The sequence below is a fragment of the Notothenia rossii genome (genome assembly GCF_949606895.1).
Source record: "Notothenia rossii genome assembly, chromosome: 5".
Classification (NCBI taxonomy): Eukaryota; Metazoa; Chordata; class Actinopteri; order Perciformes; family Nototheniidae; genus Notothenia; species Notothenia rossii.
In genome coordinates this window covers 28,978,247-28,997,131 of record NC_136903.1, presented here as the reverse complement: position 1 = coordinate 28,997,131, position 18,885 = coordinate 28,978,247, and the positions used below count along the sequence as shown (strand labels likewise).

At 44.3% G+C, this 18,885-nt stretch overlaps 2 protein-coding genes and 1 long non-coding RNA gene across 3 annotated transcripts in view; all 3 read left to right on the top strand.

Moving 5' to 3' along the window:
* LOC307038538 overlaps positions 1-18,885 on the top strand; it is a 295,724-nt gene that overhangs the window by 69,164 nt on the left and 207,675 nt on the right. The gene's annotated exons all lie outside the window — the stretch shown is intronic.
* On the top strand, positions 7,465-9,754 carry LOC307041713 (general transcription factor II-I repeat domain-containing protein 2A-like). Its single transcript, XM_079685199.1, has 2 exons — positions 7,465-8,544; positions 8,644-9,754. Exons 1-2 carry the CDS (start codon positions 7,951-7,953, stop codon positions 9,607-9,609), a joined length of 1,560 nt encoding a protein of 519 aa, XP_079541325.1. The 5' UTR covers positions 7,465-7,950; the 3' UTR covers positions 9,610-9,754.
* Positions 14,575-18,885, top strand: part of n4bp1 (nedd4 binding protein 1) — a 14,793-nt gene continuing 10,482 nt past the window's right edge. The window contains exons 1-3 of the mRNA XM_079681078.1: positions 14,575-15,121; positions 18,238-18,465; positions 18,590-18,763. Coding sequence (XP_079537204.1) covers positions 14,810-15,121; positions 18,238-18,465; positions 18,590-18,763 — 714 coding nt within the window. The 5' untranslated portion in view covers positions 14,575-14,809. The remainder of the gene's footprint in view (positions 15,122-18,237; positions 18,466-18,589; positions 18,764-18,885) is intronic.

The window sequence follows — 18,885 nt, the reverse complement described above, 5'->3', positions numbered from 1 at the left end:
AGTTTCACTGTCGGGTCACTCATACTGGATCCGCGAGCTGCATGATACTGGCATAATAGATTGCCCGGTCAGGCAACCAGCAGGTGAGACTTCATTGCCCGAGCTAAATACTAGATGGCCGCCGGGCCATCTGGCAGTCCTTAATGTTGAGCCCTGCGAAACAACGCAGACCAAAGAAAACAAGGGGAATTTACAACAGTCACATTCTTAAATAACATCTAGTCCCTGACTGAGCAGAGGGTCCCCTGTCATATTCCCCCCGGTTACCTTGACCAGTCTTTGGAAAGTTGTCCCTTTGGTGACTCCAGTCCCTGGTTTCCTCCCGCGTTGGTCGTGGTGTCGCCCCCTTTCTGGCGTTCAGGAACTGCATGGCCAACTTGGATGCTGTAAGACCATCCTCAGGTTCATGTTCTTTTACCCATGTATGAGTATCTGGAGGAAGCACCTGCAGCAGCTGCTCTAGGATGATAGTCTCCCCCATCTGTTCTTTACTCTTCTGCTCCGGTCGCATCCAGCGGCGATAGAGCCCTTTCAACCGGTGGTATGATTCTGTCGGTGTCTCCCCCGGTGGCGATGAGGTGGCCCGGAACCGCTGACGATAGGTCTCTGGGGAGATGTCAAATTTGACCAACAGCGCCTCCCTCAGATCTGGGTAGCAGTTGGACATGTCTTCATCCATCGCTGTGTAAGCCTCCAGGGCTTTGCCAGTTAGCAAAGGGACAAGTCGACAGGCCCATTCCTCCCTTGGCCACTGCCATGTCTTTGCCATGCGTTCGAAGCGTAGAAGGTAATTTTCAATGTCTTCACCATTTTGATACACTGGTATCTTTGGCTCCTTACGATGAACTGCCGCTACACCTCCAGAAGGATTACCAAATCTGTCAGGAGAAGACATCAATGAAGGCCCAACGTCAACGTGTGGACCCCCCCTGTGGCGATGGACAGGCTGCTGGGAGGCCTCAACTGAGACCTGCAGGCCCCTGAGCTCCTCCTGTAGGATATCATCTCTCCTCTGCTGAACCGCTATGAAGTCCCTGAAGATATTTAACATGTCAGCGGTTGAGGGACCCACTCCTGGAGATGGCCCAGGTTGCCGCTGCTGGATTTTCGGTTTTGCCCCTTGGGTTTCAAAACCAATTGATATTCCTTCTTCCTCTGACGTCACAGCTGTGTCCCATTCCTCATCCTTCTTTATAAAAGGTTTTCGCTCAGAGCGTAGTCCAGTTCGTTTTTTAACAACACGTCCATTTTTGCGACTGGCCATCCCACTTCTGACCCCATATATTACAAAAAGGTTTGATGAAAAAACTAGGAACTAAATAAGATGGCTAGAGTCACAACAAATGTATCCTTAGGTGCTTTTATTGACAGCCAACATGCTGAAAAAACACAAAGTAACAAGGATTTTACAGGAAGAAAAAAAAAAACTCATATATACATACAGGTCGAGGACATATAGCTGGTACCTCTCTGCTCTACAGCCACAGTCAGACTCCTCCAAAACACTTGTGGCCAGGGTTTTATACATTTTAAGCCCCTCCCCATAGGACAATCCACTATTTATACCCCATAACCAATGTCATTCTAATCTACAAACACATTAACAATGCAAGACAAATTACCCAAACACAACAAATAAAAATAGGTCAACATATTATATCTTTCTGACCACAGAAGCCCCAAACAATAACATTTTTACACTTGCAAGAAAAGTGCCACCCGTACCCATGCACTACATGGTATGCTCCAATTGAGCACAGGTGTTCCCACTGATTGAGCCTCTACTTAAGGCTGCTTCTTGCTGTTGCTCTGTTTGGCCTTCACAACCTTGAAGGAGAGGGTAAGCAGGTTACTTGTAAAAGACTTCCAATAAATCTGTTTTGAACAAACAATGACTTGTGTTTTATTTTATCAATGTCCAGGTAAGTTATTAATGTGTTTCCCTCAGTGTGTCTTTTACCATGCCCCTATGCCAACTGTGGTGAAGGCTTCTTCTTCACATTACCACCCTCCTCTCCTGCATCAACGATGTTTGGCAGCCTTGACAGGTAGTCCGCGGTGACGTTTTCCTTGCCTGCTTTGTGCCACACACAGAACTTGAACGGTTGTAGTTCAAGATACCATCTAGTCACCCTGGCGTTCCGGTCCTTCATGGTCTGAATCCACGTCAAGGCTCTATGGTCCGTCTGTAGGTCGAATTCCCTCCCGAGTAGGTAGTACCTTAGGCTGTCCAATGCCCACTTGATTGCCAGACACTCCTTCTCGATGGTGGAGTACCGGGTTTCACAGGGCAGAAGTTTCCTGCTGAGATACAACACTGGACGTTCCTCTCCTGGTTTTCCCTGAGCCAGCACTGCACCGATTCCCACTCCAAAGGCATCAACCTGAACCAGGAAGCGTCTTTCGAAGTCAGGACTCTGCAGTACCGGAGACGAGCACAGTTTTTTCTTCAACTCCTGGAAAGCCATTTCACACTCTTCATTCCATTCCACAGGATTCCGAGCAGCCTTGCACGTGAGGTTGGTCAACGGAACTGCTAGAGTGGCAAACTGCGGAATGAAACGTTGATACCATCCAAACAGGCCAAGAAAGGACCTGTTTCTTGGTACAAGGTCTCGGACTGTTCAGGATGGCCTCAACTTTGTCCACCTGCGGCCTGACTTCACCGTTCCCCAGCTGATACCCAAGGTAACGAGTCTCCTGCTTAGCCCACTCACATTTCTGTAGGTTGAGTGTGAGTCCTGCGGCATGGATTACACCTAGGACCCGACGAAGGTGATCGAGATGTTCCTCCCAGGTCCTGCTGTAAATGACCACGTCATCCAGGTAGGCAGCACTGCAGTCCTCACACCCCAGAAGAACTTTGTCCATTAACCTCTGGAAGGTTGCGGGGGCACCATGTAGACCAAACGGCATCACAGTAAACTGGAAGAGGCCAAGTGGGCTTCTGAACGCAGTGAGGTGCCGGGTCTGGCTTTCCAAGGGGACCTGCCAATACCCCTTGCAGAGGTCCGCGGTAGTGATGTAGTTGGCTCGACCAATCCTCTCCAGCAGGTCCTCAATCCGGGGCATTGGGTAGGCATCAAAGAAGGAGATGGCATTCAGCTTCCTAAAGTCAATGCAAATGCGGAGGGAGCCATCCTTCTTGGGTACAATGACAATAGGGCTACTACACTCACTGGTTGATGGTTCGATTACTCCCAGCTTGAGCATCAAGCGGATTTCTTCCTTCAACGCCTCCACTAAACGTTCCGGTACTCTGTAGCATGCCTGGCGAACTGGGTTCTGCCCCGGTTTGACTCGGATTACATGCTGCAACACACCTGTCCAGCCTGGTTTCTGTGAACAAGTGGGGAAGGGTATCAAAAATAACTTGCAAGTCAACTGGCTTCTTACCATCGAGGTGGGAGAGATCGACCTTCGCTGGCTGCTGATTCCAGGCACCCACTACCCCTTCGGAGTCATCCTCTTCAACCACCCTGCGGGCCAGTAGTGAGGTGACGGGAGGAGTGCCGCTTCTTTCCTCCCATGCTTTAAGGAGATTGACATGATAAGTCTGTTTTGTTTTTTTCTTCTCCGGGTGCAAGATCTCATAAGTCGTAGGCCCCATCTTCCTTAACACTTCAAACGGTCCCTGCCATTTGGCCAGTAGCTTGCTAGAGGAAGAAGATAAGAGTAACAAGACCTTTTGACCTGGTTTGAACCCACGGTTGTGTGCTTGCTGGTCGTACCATCGTTTCTGAGTCTTCTGGGCATCCATTAGATTGAGCCCGGCCTCCGCTCGGTACTGCTCCAACTGGTCCCTGATCTGGAAGACATACTGCAAAATACCCTGCCCTTCTGTCTTTTTGTCTGTTACCTTTTCCTCCCAGCTACGTTTTAACAGATCCAAGGGCCCTTGGACTGGCCAGCCGTAGAGTAGCTCGAACGGGGAAAATCTGGTGGACGCTTGAGGCACTTCCCTGTAGGCAAAGAGTAGAAAGGGTAACCACTTATCCCAGTATTTTCCAGTATCAGATACAAACTTCTTTAGGATCGTCTTGAGGGTTTGGTTAAACCTTTCAACAAGTCCATCAGTCTCTGGGTGGTAAGGAGTCGTCTTGATAGTTTTTATCCCCAACTCCTTATGCAGCTGACCCATCAGGCGTGATGTGAAGTTGGTTCCCTGGTCCGTCAGAATTTCCTGTGGGATTCCTACACGAGAAAACGGCTGGACAAGAGCACTGATCAACTTTGGGGTGGTTATAGACCGGAGAGGAAAAGCTTCAGGAAACCGAGTAGCATAGTCACATACCACAAGAATGTACTGGTATCCTGTTGAGCTTTTTTCCAGGGGCCCCACAATGTCCATGGCAATCCGCCTGAACGGGGTTGTTATCACCGGCATGGTTTGGAGGGGTGCTCGGTTTGATTTGCGGAGAGGACAAGTTTTCTGACACTCTGGGCATGTTTTACAATATTTTTGCACATCAGTGTACATTGAAGGCCAAAATAACCTAGATACAAGTCTGAGATACGTCTTATAGTGACCTAGATGTCCTGCCCATGGAAGTGTGTGTGCGAGGTGTAGTACCAGGGATCTGCAGCTACCTGGCACAACTAATCTCCTGCGGTCTTGCTCTTCCCCCTCATAAAGCAGGTCATTGTGGAGAAAGTATGCTGCACCACCTACTTGAGCGGTTTGATTAACACCTTGGTTAGCACAGACTTTAACAAGGGATCAGACTGTTGCAATATGGTCATATTCTCTGGTATTTCCCACTTTACATTTGACAAAGCATTGCCAGGCATTTCACCAGGTACAGGTGACCAAGCGTTTTTCTCTAACCGCCGTTGCCGACGTGTTTTCCTTGGCTCTTTTGTTCCAGCACTGCACAGACTACCACATAAGTCTGGAAGAGCCTGGACACCAGGATTTGCTTGGGATTTTGCCTGTGACCGTGTCACTACGAAACAAGAAACATGCATTTTCTGTCCTGACAAGGGTTCACAGACATGTTTAGTACTGCTAAGGATGTCATATAGAATAGTCTCTGGGTGGTAAGGAGTCGAGACAGGATTGGATTGGATTGGCCGGACCCCCGGCAGGAGAGTAGTCGGCGGGACCTCCAACGGCACAGGATATAGGGTTGGCAGGACCCCCGCAGACGAGTAGTCGGCGGGACCCCCAACGGGACAGGACACAGAGTTGTCAGGACCCCCAGCGGAACCTCCAACGGCACTTGAGTAGGGACTTGAGTGGAGACTGGAGAGGGGACTTGAGATGGAACTGGAGAGGGAACTCGAGATGGGACTCAAGAGGTGACTTGAGAGGGGACTCAAGAGGTGACTAGAGGAGGGACTAGAGAAGGCACTAGAGAAGGGACTAGAGAAGGGACTAGAGAAGGGACTTGGAAAGGGATTAGAGGAGGGACTAGAGGAGGGACTATGGCTGCTGGGTCCGGAACCAGGGCCGGAGCCATGGCTGCTGGGGCCGGAACCCTGGATGCTGGGGCCGGAACCAGGGCCGGAACCATGGCTGCTGGGGCCAGGACTCAGGACTGAGTCTGGAACCATGGCTGCTGGGGCCAGAACTGGGGCCGGAACCATGGCTGCTGGGGCCAGAACTGGGGCCGGAACCGTGGCTGCCGGGGCCGGAACCATGGCTGCTGGGGCCAGGACTGAGGCCAGAACCATGGCTGCTGGGGCCGGAACCGTGGCTGCTGGGGCCGGAACCGTGGCTGCTGGGGCCGGAACCATGGCTGCTGGGGCCAGGACTGAGGCTGGAACCATGGCTGCTGGGGCCGGAACCATGACTCTTGGGGCTCGGGCTGCTAGTCTGGACTTGCGACTCCCTCTCTTAGGAGCCTTTTGGAGGCTCTGTGGAACTCCAAAAGCCAGACGAGTTCCAGAGAACGACTCCTGGGCAGGAGCAGGAACTGGGGAAGAAGCAGAGTTTTACTACAGACGGAACACACCGAGGCGTATGGTGTCAGGTTGGGAATTGGGAGGCAGGGAGCTTGCATGCCTGGGGCTAGCAGGCCGGGAATCACACACCGAGAGGAAATTCAAAATACAGCCAGGTAAGAATTTCACTAAACCTGGTTTCTCCATAGCCATCTGGTGCGCCTCAGCCAGAGCAGCTTCTCGCTGCTGAACTCCGGACGCTCCCCTCCACTTATCAGAGCAGCCAGCCAAGAAAAGGAAAAACTGAGTAATTCCAGCTCAAAAGGATCTGCTGGGCCCATCCTTGGTTGGTTTCTTCTGTTAGGGTGAGTGAAACAGGCAGGACCCAAATGCAGATTGAACGGAGAAAATACCTTTATTTCAAGGTTTAACGCAGACAAACAGAACACTACCCTGTGAACACAGTCACAGATAAACAAGAAACCAACAATGACAGACAGCAAAAACAGAACTTAAATACACACAAGACTAATCAACGAAACAAGAGACAGGTGAGGATGGAGGAGAAAACACAGGGGCACCAGGTGAACACAATCAAGTAAACAGGTAAGAGGGAACAGTAAACAGGTAGGAGGGAACACACACAGACAGGAAACCAAGGAAAGATCTAAACAAGACAAAACAACGCAGACAGAAAACAAAAGACAGATCTAGACAAGAAAAAACACAACAAAGACAGATTGTGACAGTTGCACACTTCAAAGTGTATCTAAAAGTATCTTAGTAACACAATCAAAAGCAAAAAAAGCATTAAGTTTAACAAAGCCTCAAATGGCTGACTCCTGAACTCCTTAATGTCCCCCTAACATAATACTTAGACTATGTTCATCATCCAGGGATCAACACCAGTAAATACAGCTCTCTTTGTCCGATCTTCCAGCTTCAAAGGGCGGCCTCATGAGCTCCGTAATGTCCCCCTAACATGGCAATTCGACTATTTACATCATCATAGGAAACACACCAGTAAATACACCTCTCTTTATCCGCTCCAAGAGCCTTGAAGGGCGGACTCATGAGCTCCGTAATGTCCCCCTAACATGGCACTTAGACTATTTCCATCATCCAGGGAAACACAACTTCATAGGGGCTTCCTTATAGTTAATAAAGCAATGAAACTATAAAATGTCATATGATCTGATATTACCATAAAGGCTATACTATTTGGTTGATCATTGACTGATCATGACCTAGTAAGATATTAACAGGGTTCACATCAAAGGGCTGATCAAGTCTTATCATCCCCTGTTGCGCCATATCCTTATCAGGGTTATATCTGGTTTATCATTGACCGCTAATGACCTAGTAAGATATTAACAGGGTCACATCAAAGGGCTTATCAGCCGCTATGGGGCAACATTTGCACAAACAAGTCATAAAAGATAAGGGTGTTCAAAGGTGATCAAGTAAGATATTAAAAGGATTCACATCAAAGGGCTTATCTGCCGCTATAGGGCAACGTTCGCACAAACAAGTCATAAAATATAAGGGGGTCAAAGGTCAGAATAGATAAGAGCAGGGATGGGCAACTGGCGGCCCGCGGGCCGCATGTGGCCACCGCCCTCACTTTGGGCGGCCCGCGAGTCAATTTACAAAAATATATTGGTTTCACAGTTGTAAACAAGCAAATCATTTGAACCAGACCCCACTTGTAATTAATAATATTCACCGCTAGAGGGCGCTCCCCCCAAATTCATGAGGCCTGCAGCCAAGTGTATATTGTCTTCTGTTTACCTCGCGGCTTTCCTCCGTTAGCGGGAAAAGAAACATGAGCGCCCAAAAAAGAAAACTGAACCTAGAAAACCGTCTCTTTCAGCCAAAATGGGAAATAGATTATCTGTTTACAGAATTCAAAGGCAAACCTATGTGTTTGGTGTGTCTTGAAACTAAATCGGCAATGAAGGACTACAATTTAAGTCGCCACTACAACAGCACCCATAAAGACAAATATGAAAAGCACACAGGAGCTGCCAGAGTCGCCATCGTTGCTGACCTGAAAGGGAAAATATGCAGCAGACCTTTTTTACCAGAGCCACGACTACACAGCAATCGTCTCTCACGGCGTCTTATGCCGTTTCCCTTGAGCTTGCTAAAGCTAAGAAGCCCCTGTCTGACGGCGAAATGGTGAAAAGTTGTGCAGTCCAGATGGCTAAAGCATTCGGAGATGACAACATGGCTAAAAACTTTGAAACCGTCTCTTTGTCCCGTCGGACAGTGACACGAAGAATATTTGAAATACAAAATCATGTCGAACAAAAGGTAAAACAAGTCATGCATGACTGTGCATACTTTTCCTTAGCGTTGGATGAGAGCACTGATGTGACTGATGTGAGCCAGCTTCTCATCTACACACGGGACATTAACAGTTCATTTGAAGTGCACAAGGAGTTATTGAAACTGGCTTCTTTGCATGGCACTACCAAAGGACAAGATATTTTCGCCGCTGTTGAAAATGTTGTAAGTGCGCACGGAGGATTTCACAAGCTCTCAGCTGTTGTTACCGATGGTGCGCCAGCAATGCAAGGAAAGCGCACTGGATTTGCCGGCCTCCTCCGCCAGAGTGGCGTTGACTGTCCAATAGTGCACTGCATCATACATCAGGTGGGTAACATTATTGTTATCTATTCTAATGGTTTTGAATGTGGGCATTCTTTGTAAAAAAAAAATCAGGCTAAATCAAATTTCGTTTTGATATTGCAGGAGGCTCTGTGTGCCAAATCAACGAACGTTAGCCATGTCATGGATTTAGTTACCAAGACTACTAATCTCATTCGAGGAGGGAACCAGTCTCTCAATCACAGGAAGTTTATAGCCTTTTTGGATGAAGTGAACGCCGCATACGGTGATTTACAGATAAGGTGGATGAGCCGTGGAAAATGCTTGGAGAGGTTTTCCCTGTGTTCATCAGAAATCCCTGTGTTCTTGGAGGACACCATCCAATGTGATACAAGTGCGTACTGCGCAAAACTCAGGAATACAGATTTTCTTCTCGACATGGCTTTCCTTGCGGACATTACCTCGCATCTTAATCACCTGAATATGCGGTTACAGGGAAGATGCCAAACCGTGTTGGATCTATATGCGCACATGAACGCATGCGTTACTAAACTGACTCTGTTTAAAGACGGATTTTCAGCCGACCGTCCTAATCTGGCGCACTTCCCGTCATGTGAAGAGATGCGCAAAGATGCCCCCGAATGTGAGAAAACATTACCCAAGTACAGAGCCGACATAGAAACACTGCAGCAGCAGTTTAAGAAGCGCTTTCAAGATTTCCACACCATGCAGCCACGCATCGAGTTATTCACTAACCCCCTCTCGGCTGCAATCATCGAGCAGCCCCCTGAGTTGCAGCTTGAAATGTGCGAACTACAGTCAGACCCCTTTCTAGCAAAGCGCCAGGAGAGGGGAATTTCCTTTTGGAGACTGCTACCCGAGTCCCGCTTTCCACTCCTCAGGGATTTTGCGCTCTCAATGGCCAGCATGTTTGGCAATACTTACATCTGCGAGAGCAACTTCTCTATGATGAAGCACATCAAGTCAAGGGAGAGAAACAGACTGACAGATGAGACACTGTTCCATCTCATGCAAATCGGATGTACAAATGTTGATATTGACATTCAGTCTATTGTGCAGCAGCAGGAGAGGCCACAAGTATCTCATTAAGATGTATAGCTTACTGATCCAGCTGTGGGTGAAGTTCAGAAAAATGCATATGTTCTTGGTTTTATGTATGGAATGTGAGGGAAGCATAGAAACACAATACGAAGATGAATATTCGTTGTTAAACTCAGTGTTAGTGTTTGGTACAATAAACATTTATTGCCTATATATATGTAGTTATTTTCATTAAATTAGTAGCTAAAGTTGGCTATTTAAATGTTGTGGATATAGTATCCTGCCGATGGAAGTGAATGGTCACGAAGTGGCCCTCTGGTAGTGAGGAAATTTTTTTTTGGCCCTCACAATCCTCAAAGTTGCCCATCCCTGGATAAGAGGGTCAAAGGTCTGATTTCAGAGTGACAGGTGCCACTTCAAATGGATTTTCGAGGCGGGACCTCCGGTTTTTGGCGGCGGGACTTCCGGACAATTCTCCGTCAATAATATAATACATTAACCATGCCTTACGTGAACCTCATCATGACACAAGAGAGGACGGCCGGACTGTAATTTCCCGTCTTCAGTGAATGCAACACAGAGGCATGACACCAGACCAATCAGAGAGTTGCATGTAAATAAACGTGTGCTTGTGTCATTCAAGCTCTGTGTGTGTGTGTGTGTGTGTGTGTGTGTGTGTGTGTGTGTGTGTGTGTGTGTGTGTGTGTGTGTGTGTGTGTGTGTGTGTGTGTGTGTGTGTGTGTGTGTGTGTGTGTGTGTGTGGCAATAGCGCATTTAGTGTGAGAGAGAGAGCGAGAGAGAGAGAGAGAGAGAGAGAGAGAGACCGACCGACCGGTGCCAGCAGGGACCGTGTTGTTTAAGCATCTGGTTAGCTAGCTGCACTAATGGACATAAGGAGCTGTTTGTTCCACAACAAGCTGGAGGAGAGTCCTCTCCTGTCAGACTGAGAGGCTCAGGGGAGCTAAAGGACTCTCTCAGGGTTTAGATAGTTAACTTTAGTCTAAGTTATCTTAATGGGTCTCAAACGGTTTGGCCACAAATTATTCAAAAGATTATTCCCACGGCACGCCTTCATATGATCATTATCAGTATAAAAAAAATAAGAGAATAAAGGAAAAACAGGTATGAAATAGCCTACTATATGACAGTAAAACTAGAATACAGCTTGAAAGGGGAGTGATTTGTAAAATATGCATAAAGAAAAAGTAAAGCTGTTTACAGTTCTGTTTCATCTGGGTGTTGAGAGATGTATCCATAGATCTCTTAAAACCTGTTAAGCCCCAAGGTCCCCGCCGGCGGGTACCCTGGTTTTTTTTCTCAGGACACTGTGTCTAAGGGGATCTTAATATTTAAGAACCTATGAATGTGTTATACCAGATCAACAGAAATAATCTCAGCTAACTGACGATATAAACCATTCTTACCAAAACAAAACACAAGTCTCATAAGAAGCATCTAAATGACCCCTTAGCGAAAAATGCTAACGGACATTGGCACAGAACTCAAGATAGAAGTACCCTTATTACTTATCGTCACTGCACATACAAGATATCTGATTAAAGCTGAGGTTCCACAGATTATTTAGGTATATAGTATCATCACTGAGTGATCCGAACTTGCGACAGGGGAAGCAAAGACAGACATCACAACACGTACCTTTACGTAGCTTCTAGGGAGATCGTCTCACCGTAGCTGTTAATCTGATCAAAAGACGTGTTCAATGGCATTAAAACGAGAAAAAACGCGGCTGAATCGGTTAATCCATAGGTTGATAACATTTCTGGGCAATCATTTGAATTATTTATAATCCATAATTCCATTTTTATGTAAAAATCGCAGAGCAAAAGTTAGCTGCTAATGGTAGCCACCAGAGTGGCTGCTGCTTCCGGTCTTGGCAATGCAGCAGCCTAACACACACACATGACCAAATAAGGACTATGTGGGAGTTCCCCTCGATTCCATTGGCTCTGACGGTTAGAAAGATATGTCATATGTCAAAATCCAGCAGGGGGAGCCAGAGATGTGAAAAATCCACCCAAATGGCCCCAGAAGAGGGTTTTCTTTGCTAAATCTGTCTAAAAAGGTCAAATATCACTTGTTTTGCATCAATCTTGATACAGGGTACTTATTATATGTTGTACTTTGGATTCCTAAAGCTTTTAGTCTACTAACCCATCATCCAAGGTTAGTTTTCACTATAAGTACAAAATATGTTTTGGACGGACACTATAATTTACAGTTTTTTACCATGTCCAATCTGAATTTTCTTTAAAATAAAAAACATCTATATTGAATCTGACTTTTCCACATCCAACTGACAGGTTTATCATTACTTTGAGAAAAAAGATGATTAATTTAACCCTTTTAGAAGGGAAGATATGGTCATTTGTTCTGGGAATGTCATTTTCGAGCCTGAAACCTGAAAAACAGGCTCGGGATTTAACAGGAATGTTGCTCTTAAAGTGCACAAAATTGATGCTTTTAACTTCAATATTTAAAAAAAAATCTTCCCGGGGGAGCATCCCCCCGGACCCCCGGAGGTGAGGTCCGCTCCCCAATCATAAAATATAGCACTTTACCCCTGCCTTTATGCTGTGAGCTGATTATCAAGCCTTCATTGTAACAGTCGCGGTTGTATTGTGTGTGTGCTTGTGGGGAGTGTTGCAGTAAAAAATTCCACTGTAGCGCCGCCGCCACTGTGGGCTAAGCCCCGAATGTTTTCAGGTCCAGGCGACGCCCCTGCTTATCTCTCTTTTAGGGTCATACATCATTCCTTATCAGATACTTAATCTAAATCGGACAGAAACCCTGTTCTTAGAACTAATATCCTTATTAGGCACACATCTTGTGAGGCACCAATTAAGCTTACAAAGTTGCTCTCCGCACAATGAAAGCCTGCCTTGCTTTTGTGTAATTTTAAGATCAAAAGTAGTCAACCAATGTGTAGTAAAGATACATAAATTGTGTCTGTTTACATTTATTGGTTAAACACAATTTAATTAGAATGTCTATCTGTTTTTTTAACTTAAAATATAACAGCATATCAAGTTACATTTGGACAGAGTCACTCTACAAGACATGACACAGAAATTTGAATTACCTACTTTTGCAGATATTTTACTGATGCAAACTTTCAAGTTATATTTAAAAAAAATCCCGTTCTGTTACATCATTTGTATTCCTGTGATAGTTGCCCACGCTATGTACACTGATCTTATCTAACTAAGCAGCTTTATTGTTGTTTTAAACAAGGACACTGTGTCAACACAGATGCTGGTACCATACTACTACTATCATTTAATCTCAAGATCTTTATCTATGTTGTTGTCATAAAAATGTAGGTCACTGCATTTGTTTTCACAACACATTAGGATGCAACAGTGGAAAGTACATTTAGTTGAGCTCGCTACTTAATATGTCTACTTTCACTATACTACAATTTAGAGACAAATGTTAAACACTTTACACTACTACATTATTTTTGATAACTTTAGTTACTATTAATTTCTAGATTCAGATTAATAATACAAAAATTAATTCGGCAATTAAACTATGAAATACCAGAAGGGTATTCATTCACAAGCTATCCTGCAATATGTCGCAATAATCTAATATAGCCTACCTACATTATTCTGAAATGGGCTATTGAGCAAAATTAGTAGGCTTACTGGTGCTACTTTTGGTACATCAGCAGGTGCCATTTTGTACTCTTACTTAAGTAGCATTTTAAATAGCATGATGCTTGTAGCACTTGAGTCTTTCTTCGCTGTGCCTGTGGTATTGCTACGGTTAGTGACTTATGTTAAATATCCGAGTACTTAAAGAGCAACTTCCAGGTTAAAGACACCTGTGAATAAATGTGTAGGAAAATGATGAATACACTAGATTTTCAAAAAAATATACAGAAATATACACTACAGTGACATCTGGCGTCGTTTTTGTAAGAAATGTTTACTTCCGCATAAAAAAGCATGACCTCCCGCGTGTGACGTAACACGGGGGACACAAGTGGGAGAGCAGCCGGTGTACTGTATTAATAAACATGGATCCCAATGCTAGTTTCGACACAGAAGAAGTTGAACATGAATATTCGAATGCATATGACGGACCACAACCTTATAATTATGAGCCTGCTAGGCGTCCAAGAGACCAGGAGCAGCCAAGGATTAGAATAAATAACGGCCATCGGAGAGAAATTGAGCTGTGGTGTGAGGAGAACCAGTGGAGAACTGGGCAGCTATCTTGGTGAGTGACCGGCGTTAGCTACAGAATGTTAGCTAACGTCACATCACAACATTGTAAAGTTAGCTATCATATATCAGGCTATAACTAACGTAGCATTGATAATATAGTAACGTTACTGGCAGGACTGTTGATACTGATCCATAACAGAAACTAATGCGCAAGTATCAGCCGTATCTCGCGTTACCTAATGCAACTCCACACTACGGTGCTGTGTACCGGAGGAGAGACGCGAGAGAGAAGTAATATGGTTTCCTGATAAAGCTGTGGAGAGTATGTGCTGCAGGGAGGTGGATGCACAACGCACCCAGGAACGAACGCTAGCTCCGGTCCTTTTTACTGTGGACTCGATGTCCTGACAGGCTGGTATTTGTGCAACCTGCACAAACACAATACTGCACCATGATTACAAATGGTGAAATACAATGTAAAACTACCGAAAAATACCAGCTCCTTAAAACACAACCGCTCTACTCAACGCAACTCTACTATACCCGCGGTCAGAGAGCGGAGATGTGTCCCCTGTGTGATGTAATATGACGCGTTTGACGTATGACCTTAAAAAAAAGCCGTTTTTAAGAGCAGAGCTCAAAATTGCTCCTTTCCCTCTGAATTCCTGCCCTTATGTCGCGTAAAACATATCAAATCCCGCATTCACTTTTTTAATTGTAATTTTCAAACAAGTTTAAGCATGAATGTAGAAAAAATAAAAACCTGCAAGATGCTCTTTAACCATTAACCACTGCAGATAAACATCTCGGCCACTTAACTGTCGTGTTTTGATGACGCAGTCACTGGGACTTTCCGGAAACGTCACTCGGGGCTTCCGAGTTATCAAGCTAGCTCTACCTCTGTGTTCATGTCGTTAGACACTGTTAACGTCGCCTTGTTGCTCTGGAGTAAACACAAAAAGAGACCATGAAAACGCCAAAGGCTCCTTACACCACCGAGAGGTTTGTATATTAAGACGTCGTTGTCGGGAGCGACGGGCAGACTGAGATTCGGAATGTCAACAACGCGGCCCCTCCTCGGGATGAGGCGAGTCACCGAGCTAACGTGCCAGGAGCAGCCGAGCAGCAGGCTCCCTGCGGCCGCCGCGAGGCAGCAGCTCGAGACCCCCACCGTGGACGAGTTTACGGTGCTGGAGGAGAAAGAAAATGAGCTGAAAGCTGCCAAGCCTCGAGTGGAGCAGGTTTTTAAAGTAACGTTCACCATTATCGGTCTTTTGGACCACACGGGACTGCCGCTGGGTAGCAAAACATCACGGCAGATATGGCTGCAGCTCATAGGAAACACAGACGACGTGTCGAAGGCAAAGGTGAGGTCCTGTTAGACTGTTTTGCTTCCTTTTTTTATCGATAAGTTAAGAGAACAATGTGGAAACGAGTTGTGTTTATCAAAGAAAAGACCGAATATCAACCAGGCTCTGTTGTCGCTGATGCGCAGGTGTCTCTCGGTGTCCGGGGATTGGCACCTGTCTCTCCTGTTCGTCACACACCAGCAAATGGTACTTGTATAAAGTCAGAACTGGGAATGGATGTCATATTAACATTGGATGTGGCCTGAATATGCTTCTGTTTTGTTTGGTTTCCATGAAGCCTGCTGCTAAAAGTTAACTTTGTATAAACTGTTGCCACTAAGAAATATCAAATATAGGTTTCTTCCTCCTTAGAAACCACTTCCTCAATAACATAATCTCACCCACTCCTAAATGTAGATACATATTCTATGAAAGGTGCTCATAGGTAGTCATATTTAACATTATGTTACAGTTACCACATTATTTATATTGTGGTGTCCAGTCAAGAATATCATATGGAGTCTATTTGATTTCGTCATTGTGTTGTTGCCTTGCGAAATAAGCCCCCTGATAATGTCAAGAACAAGGTCACATATACCAGTTCAGTTTCCAAAATATGTTTATTGGTATTACTGCGTAGTGTTTGCCACAATGTAAATGTCAAGCAACAATAAACTGACAAAAGTTAGACAGTGACACATGCAAATAGTTGAGAATTGTGTTCTCTCTCTGGGAAACAAACATAATGTATTTTTTGCCTTTGTCCTTCAGAATAACATTTCAGCATTTTCAGAAATGTATGTCACCATGTTGTTGGGGGTAGGCCTAATTCACAGATATTACAAAAATACATTTATTTCACAATTATAGTATAATTCCTCTTGCAAATGATGCAAATATCAAGGGCAGTTTATTAAGCTAATGTCAGTTAGGCAACCATTATTTCTAAATCAATATTTCAACACCTCATTGGAGATTGACTCCTGGGTATTTCCTGGGAAGTTTAGCTGTTGCCTATTTACTTTGGAATCGCAGATGGCACCTTAGTATGAACCTGGGATTGCAATAGCCATCTATGATGTAGTCATGTATACCCCTATTCCATAATGTTCTCATTGGTGCATTAAACACTTCATTTGATTTTTCTAAAGAAACAATCAAATCCTCATGAAAATTATTTATTTGCATTTGTTTATTTCATGATAACCATTACAATTAAAGGGCTTGGATTTAAAACATCTAAAATTGTGTTGAACAATATTCAATTTTAAAGATGTCAGGTCTCAGTTGCATTCAGATATTATACACTACACTTACACATGCAAAAAAGCTGTTAGCATTGGTAGCATTTATTTATGCTAAGAGCATCAGTCCCACTTCAATTTAGGGCTTCTCAATTAATCGTATTTTAATCGAAATTACCATTTTGGCTTGCAACGATTACGAAAACAACGTCATCGAAATAAAACAATTTAAAAATTGTTATTATTATTATTCTATTTATACTTTTTTTAATTCTTTTTTTTATTGTTTTTTCAGTTGAATTATACTTCAAGTTCAGGGTAATCAACTGTTAAAAACATACTGTTCAATTTGTTTTCAATAAATTGATGTTTTCAAAGTAAATGAATAATCGTTTTTAATAATCGTGATATAAATTATTGACCCAAATAATCAAGATTATGATTTTTGCCATAATCGAGCAGCCCTACTTCATCTTGTGTCGTGAATATTATATTAGTGCATAAGTTGTTCCTCACTGTACCCAGCTGTTCCAAGCTCTGCCATTCAACTGAGAATGTGATTTGGAAATAGTCCATTTATTGTAAGAATGACACCTGAGTCATAAATGGCTTCCTGCCGAAGAATACCAAGCTATGTTGGTGCTCCTCTAGTTGGGAAATCACTGCCATTTTCCCATAATAAGCTTTCTTGCAATGTGGTTTCACCAGTTTGCATCTAATTTTAACCACAAAAAAAATCCTGCACGTGATTGGAAATAGCACCATTTATTATTTTCTCTTTCTGCAATCTGCCGCAGTTTTAAATAGATTTTAACAGAGATAGCAATGACTTGCTGTCTCCTTGACTTTCGGAGAGTGCCAAACAATTTGTAACTTTCTGTATTTAGTTTATAAATTGAATCATAGCTTACAGTCAAATAGTTTGTACTTATTATGTCATAGTTTCCTTTTTAGTGTAATTAGGCTTTGACTACACAGAGGGAGAGTTCTGTACAATTACTTTGGTTTGATGGTTTTAGGCATAACCTATGCTAAAGCGTAGCCACTCCTTTTTAATATAAATCGTAATAAATTGTGAAAATGGTTTTGGGCAACCAGTGCCCAAATGGTCCCAGGCCGGAATCCAACCCAGTCCTCTGCATGGGGACGAAGCTCCAGTGCAACCCTAACTCAAAGATATTGTGTTATTAAACATCACAAAAATAACACAAGCAGAGTTTTGTTCTAATAATGTAAACTTGATCCCATGTTTTTATTTGTAATTGTATTTCAAGTTTAAGTGCCAGCAGCTACAATATCTCAGCTCATTTGGCAAAGCGCCATACCTACTGGAAGATCTTATCTATTGTTTTGATGCTGGAAGCCTCACCCAAATATTTGTACGCTGGTTCTCTTTCTGCCCCGCTGTGTCATTGTTGAGTCATTTTACATTCTCAGTATCAGCTTTTACACTTAACGCTTAAGAACTCTGACACAGTATCCGTAAGGAAGTTACTGCGCCCACCTGCAGCTGACTCATCCGGACCTTTCCCAGAGCCAGGAGATTCCCTGAATCACCGACAAGTGTTTCGTTTCAGCACGTGTCAGTGCTGCTTCTCTACAGTAACACACTGGTGTAGACTCATGAACGAAGAAGGACATTTTGACTCTAGCTCAGTAATGATTATGTTTATTTAATTTTGCTGTGCTTTATTTGGACTTTTGCAGAAATCATAGATATTTAGAAGCAGTTGCCACTAAAAATCTTTGCATTTTATGACTCTTGAGATCCCAGTTTACCTTGTAGTTTCTACCAAATCCTTTTTAAAAAGCAAATGGGAAAGGTGTACGGTCATAATACAAATAAATAATACAATCTTATCAATGTTTTTTTTCTACTTGTTTTGGCAGGAATATGTTCGAGGACTCTGTGACCCAGAACTACAAAAAGAAGAGAGGTACCCGGTGGACATGCACTGTATTTTTGCCGGGGCCCGGGGCCTCTTCCTCGACAGGCTCATCCGGGACACCAGTGCTGAAGTGGTGGTGCCCGAGCCGGGCCGCCTGCGTCTGTTGGGCCGGGCGGAACCCGTAGTCATGGCGCAGAGCCGGGTTCAGCAGTTTGTAGCACTATTCCTGGTGAGGGCACTTGTCCTCTGTGGGCATACACAATGATACAATGCAAGTCTAGAAGTCTAGTCTGTAACTCTAGTAATTGTACAGTCTCTTTTTAAAAAATCTGTGTGTTTGTGGTGTTTTCCAGGAAAAGCGAAGTCTACCGAGTGACAGAGAGCCGGCAGTGAAACGAGCGTTCAAGTCCTTCGTCGAGGAAAGAGATGACAAGTACACTATGGAGCTTCTTCTGCTGCCCAGTGCCCTGAAGGAAGAGCTCCTGGGACTGGCTCACAGCACCACCTCAACAAACACATCTGCCCTGGTTAGTATATACATTTATATTCTAATTATTTATTACAAACAGAAAACTGTAAAACCCACTTCATTCTAACTCGACAGCAACAAAAATGAACTCACCATTTTTAGGTAAGCCTTTCCACTGTT

Bases quoted from the DNA above. Each gene is read 5' to 3' on its own strand.
- LOC307041713 (XM_079685199.1), top strand. From the start codon at position 7,951: ATGCAGCAGACCTTTTTTACCAGAGCCACGACTACACAGCAATCGTCT. The intron at 8,545-8,643 runs GTGGGTAACATT...TTGATATTGCAG, and splicing joins TGCACTGCATCATACATCAG to GAGGCTCTGTGTGCCAAATC.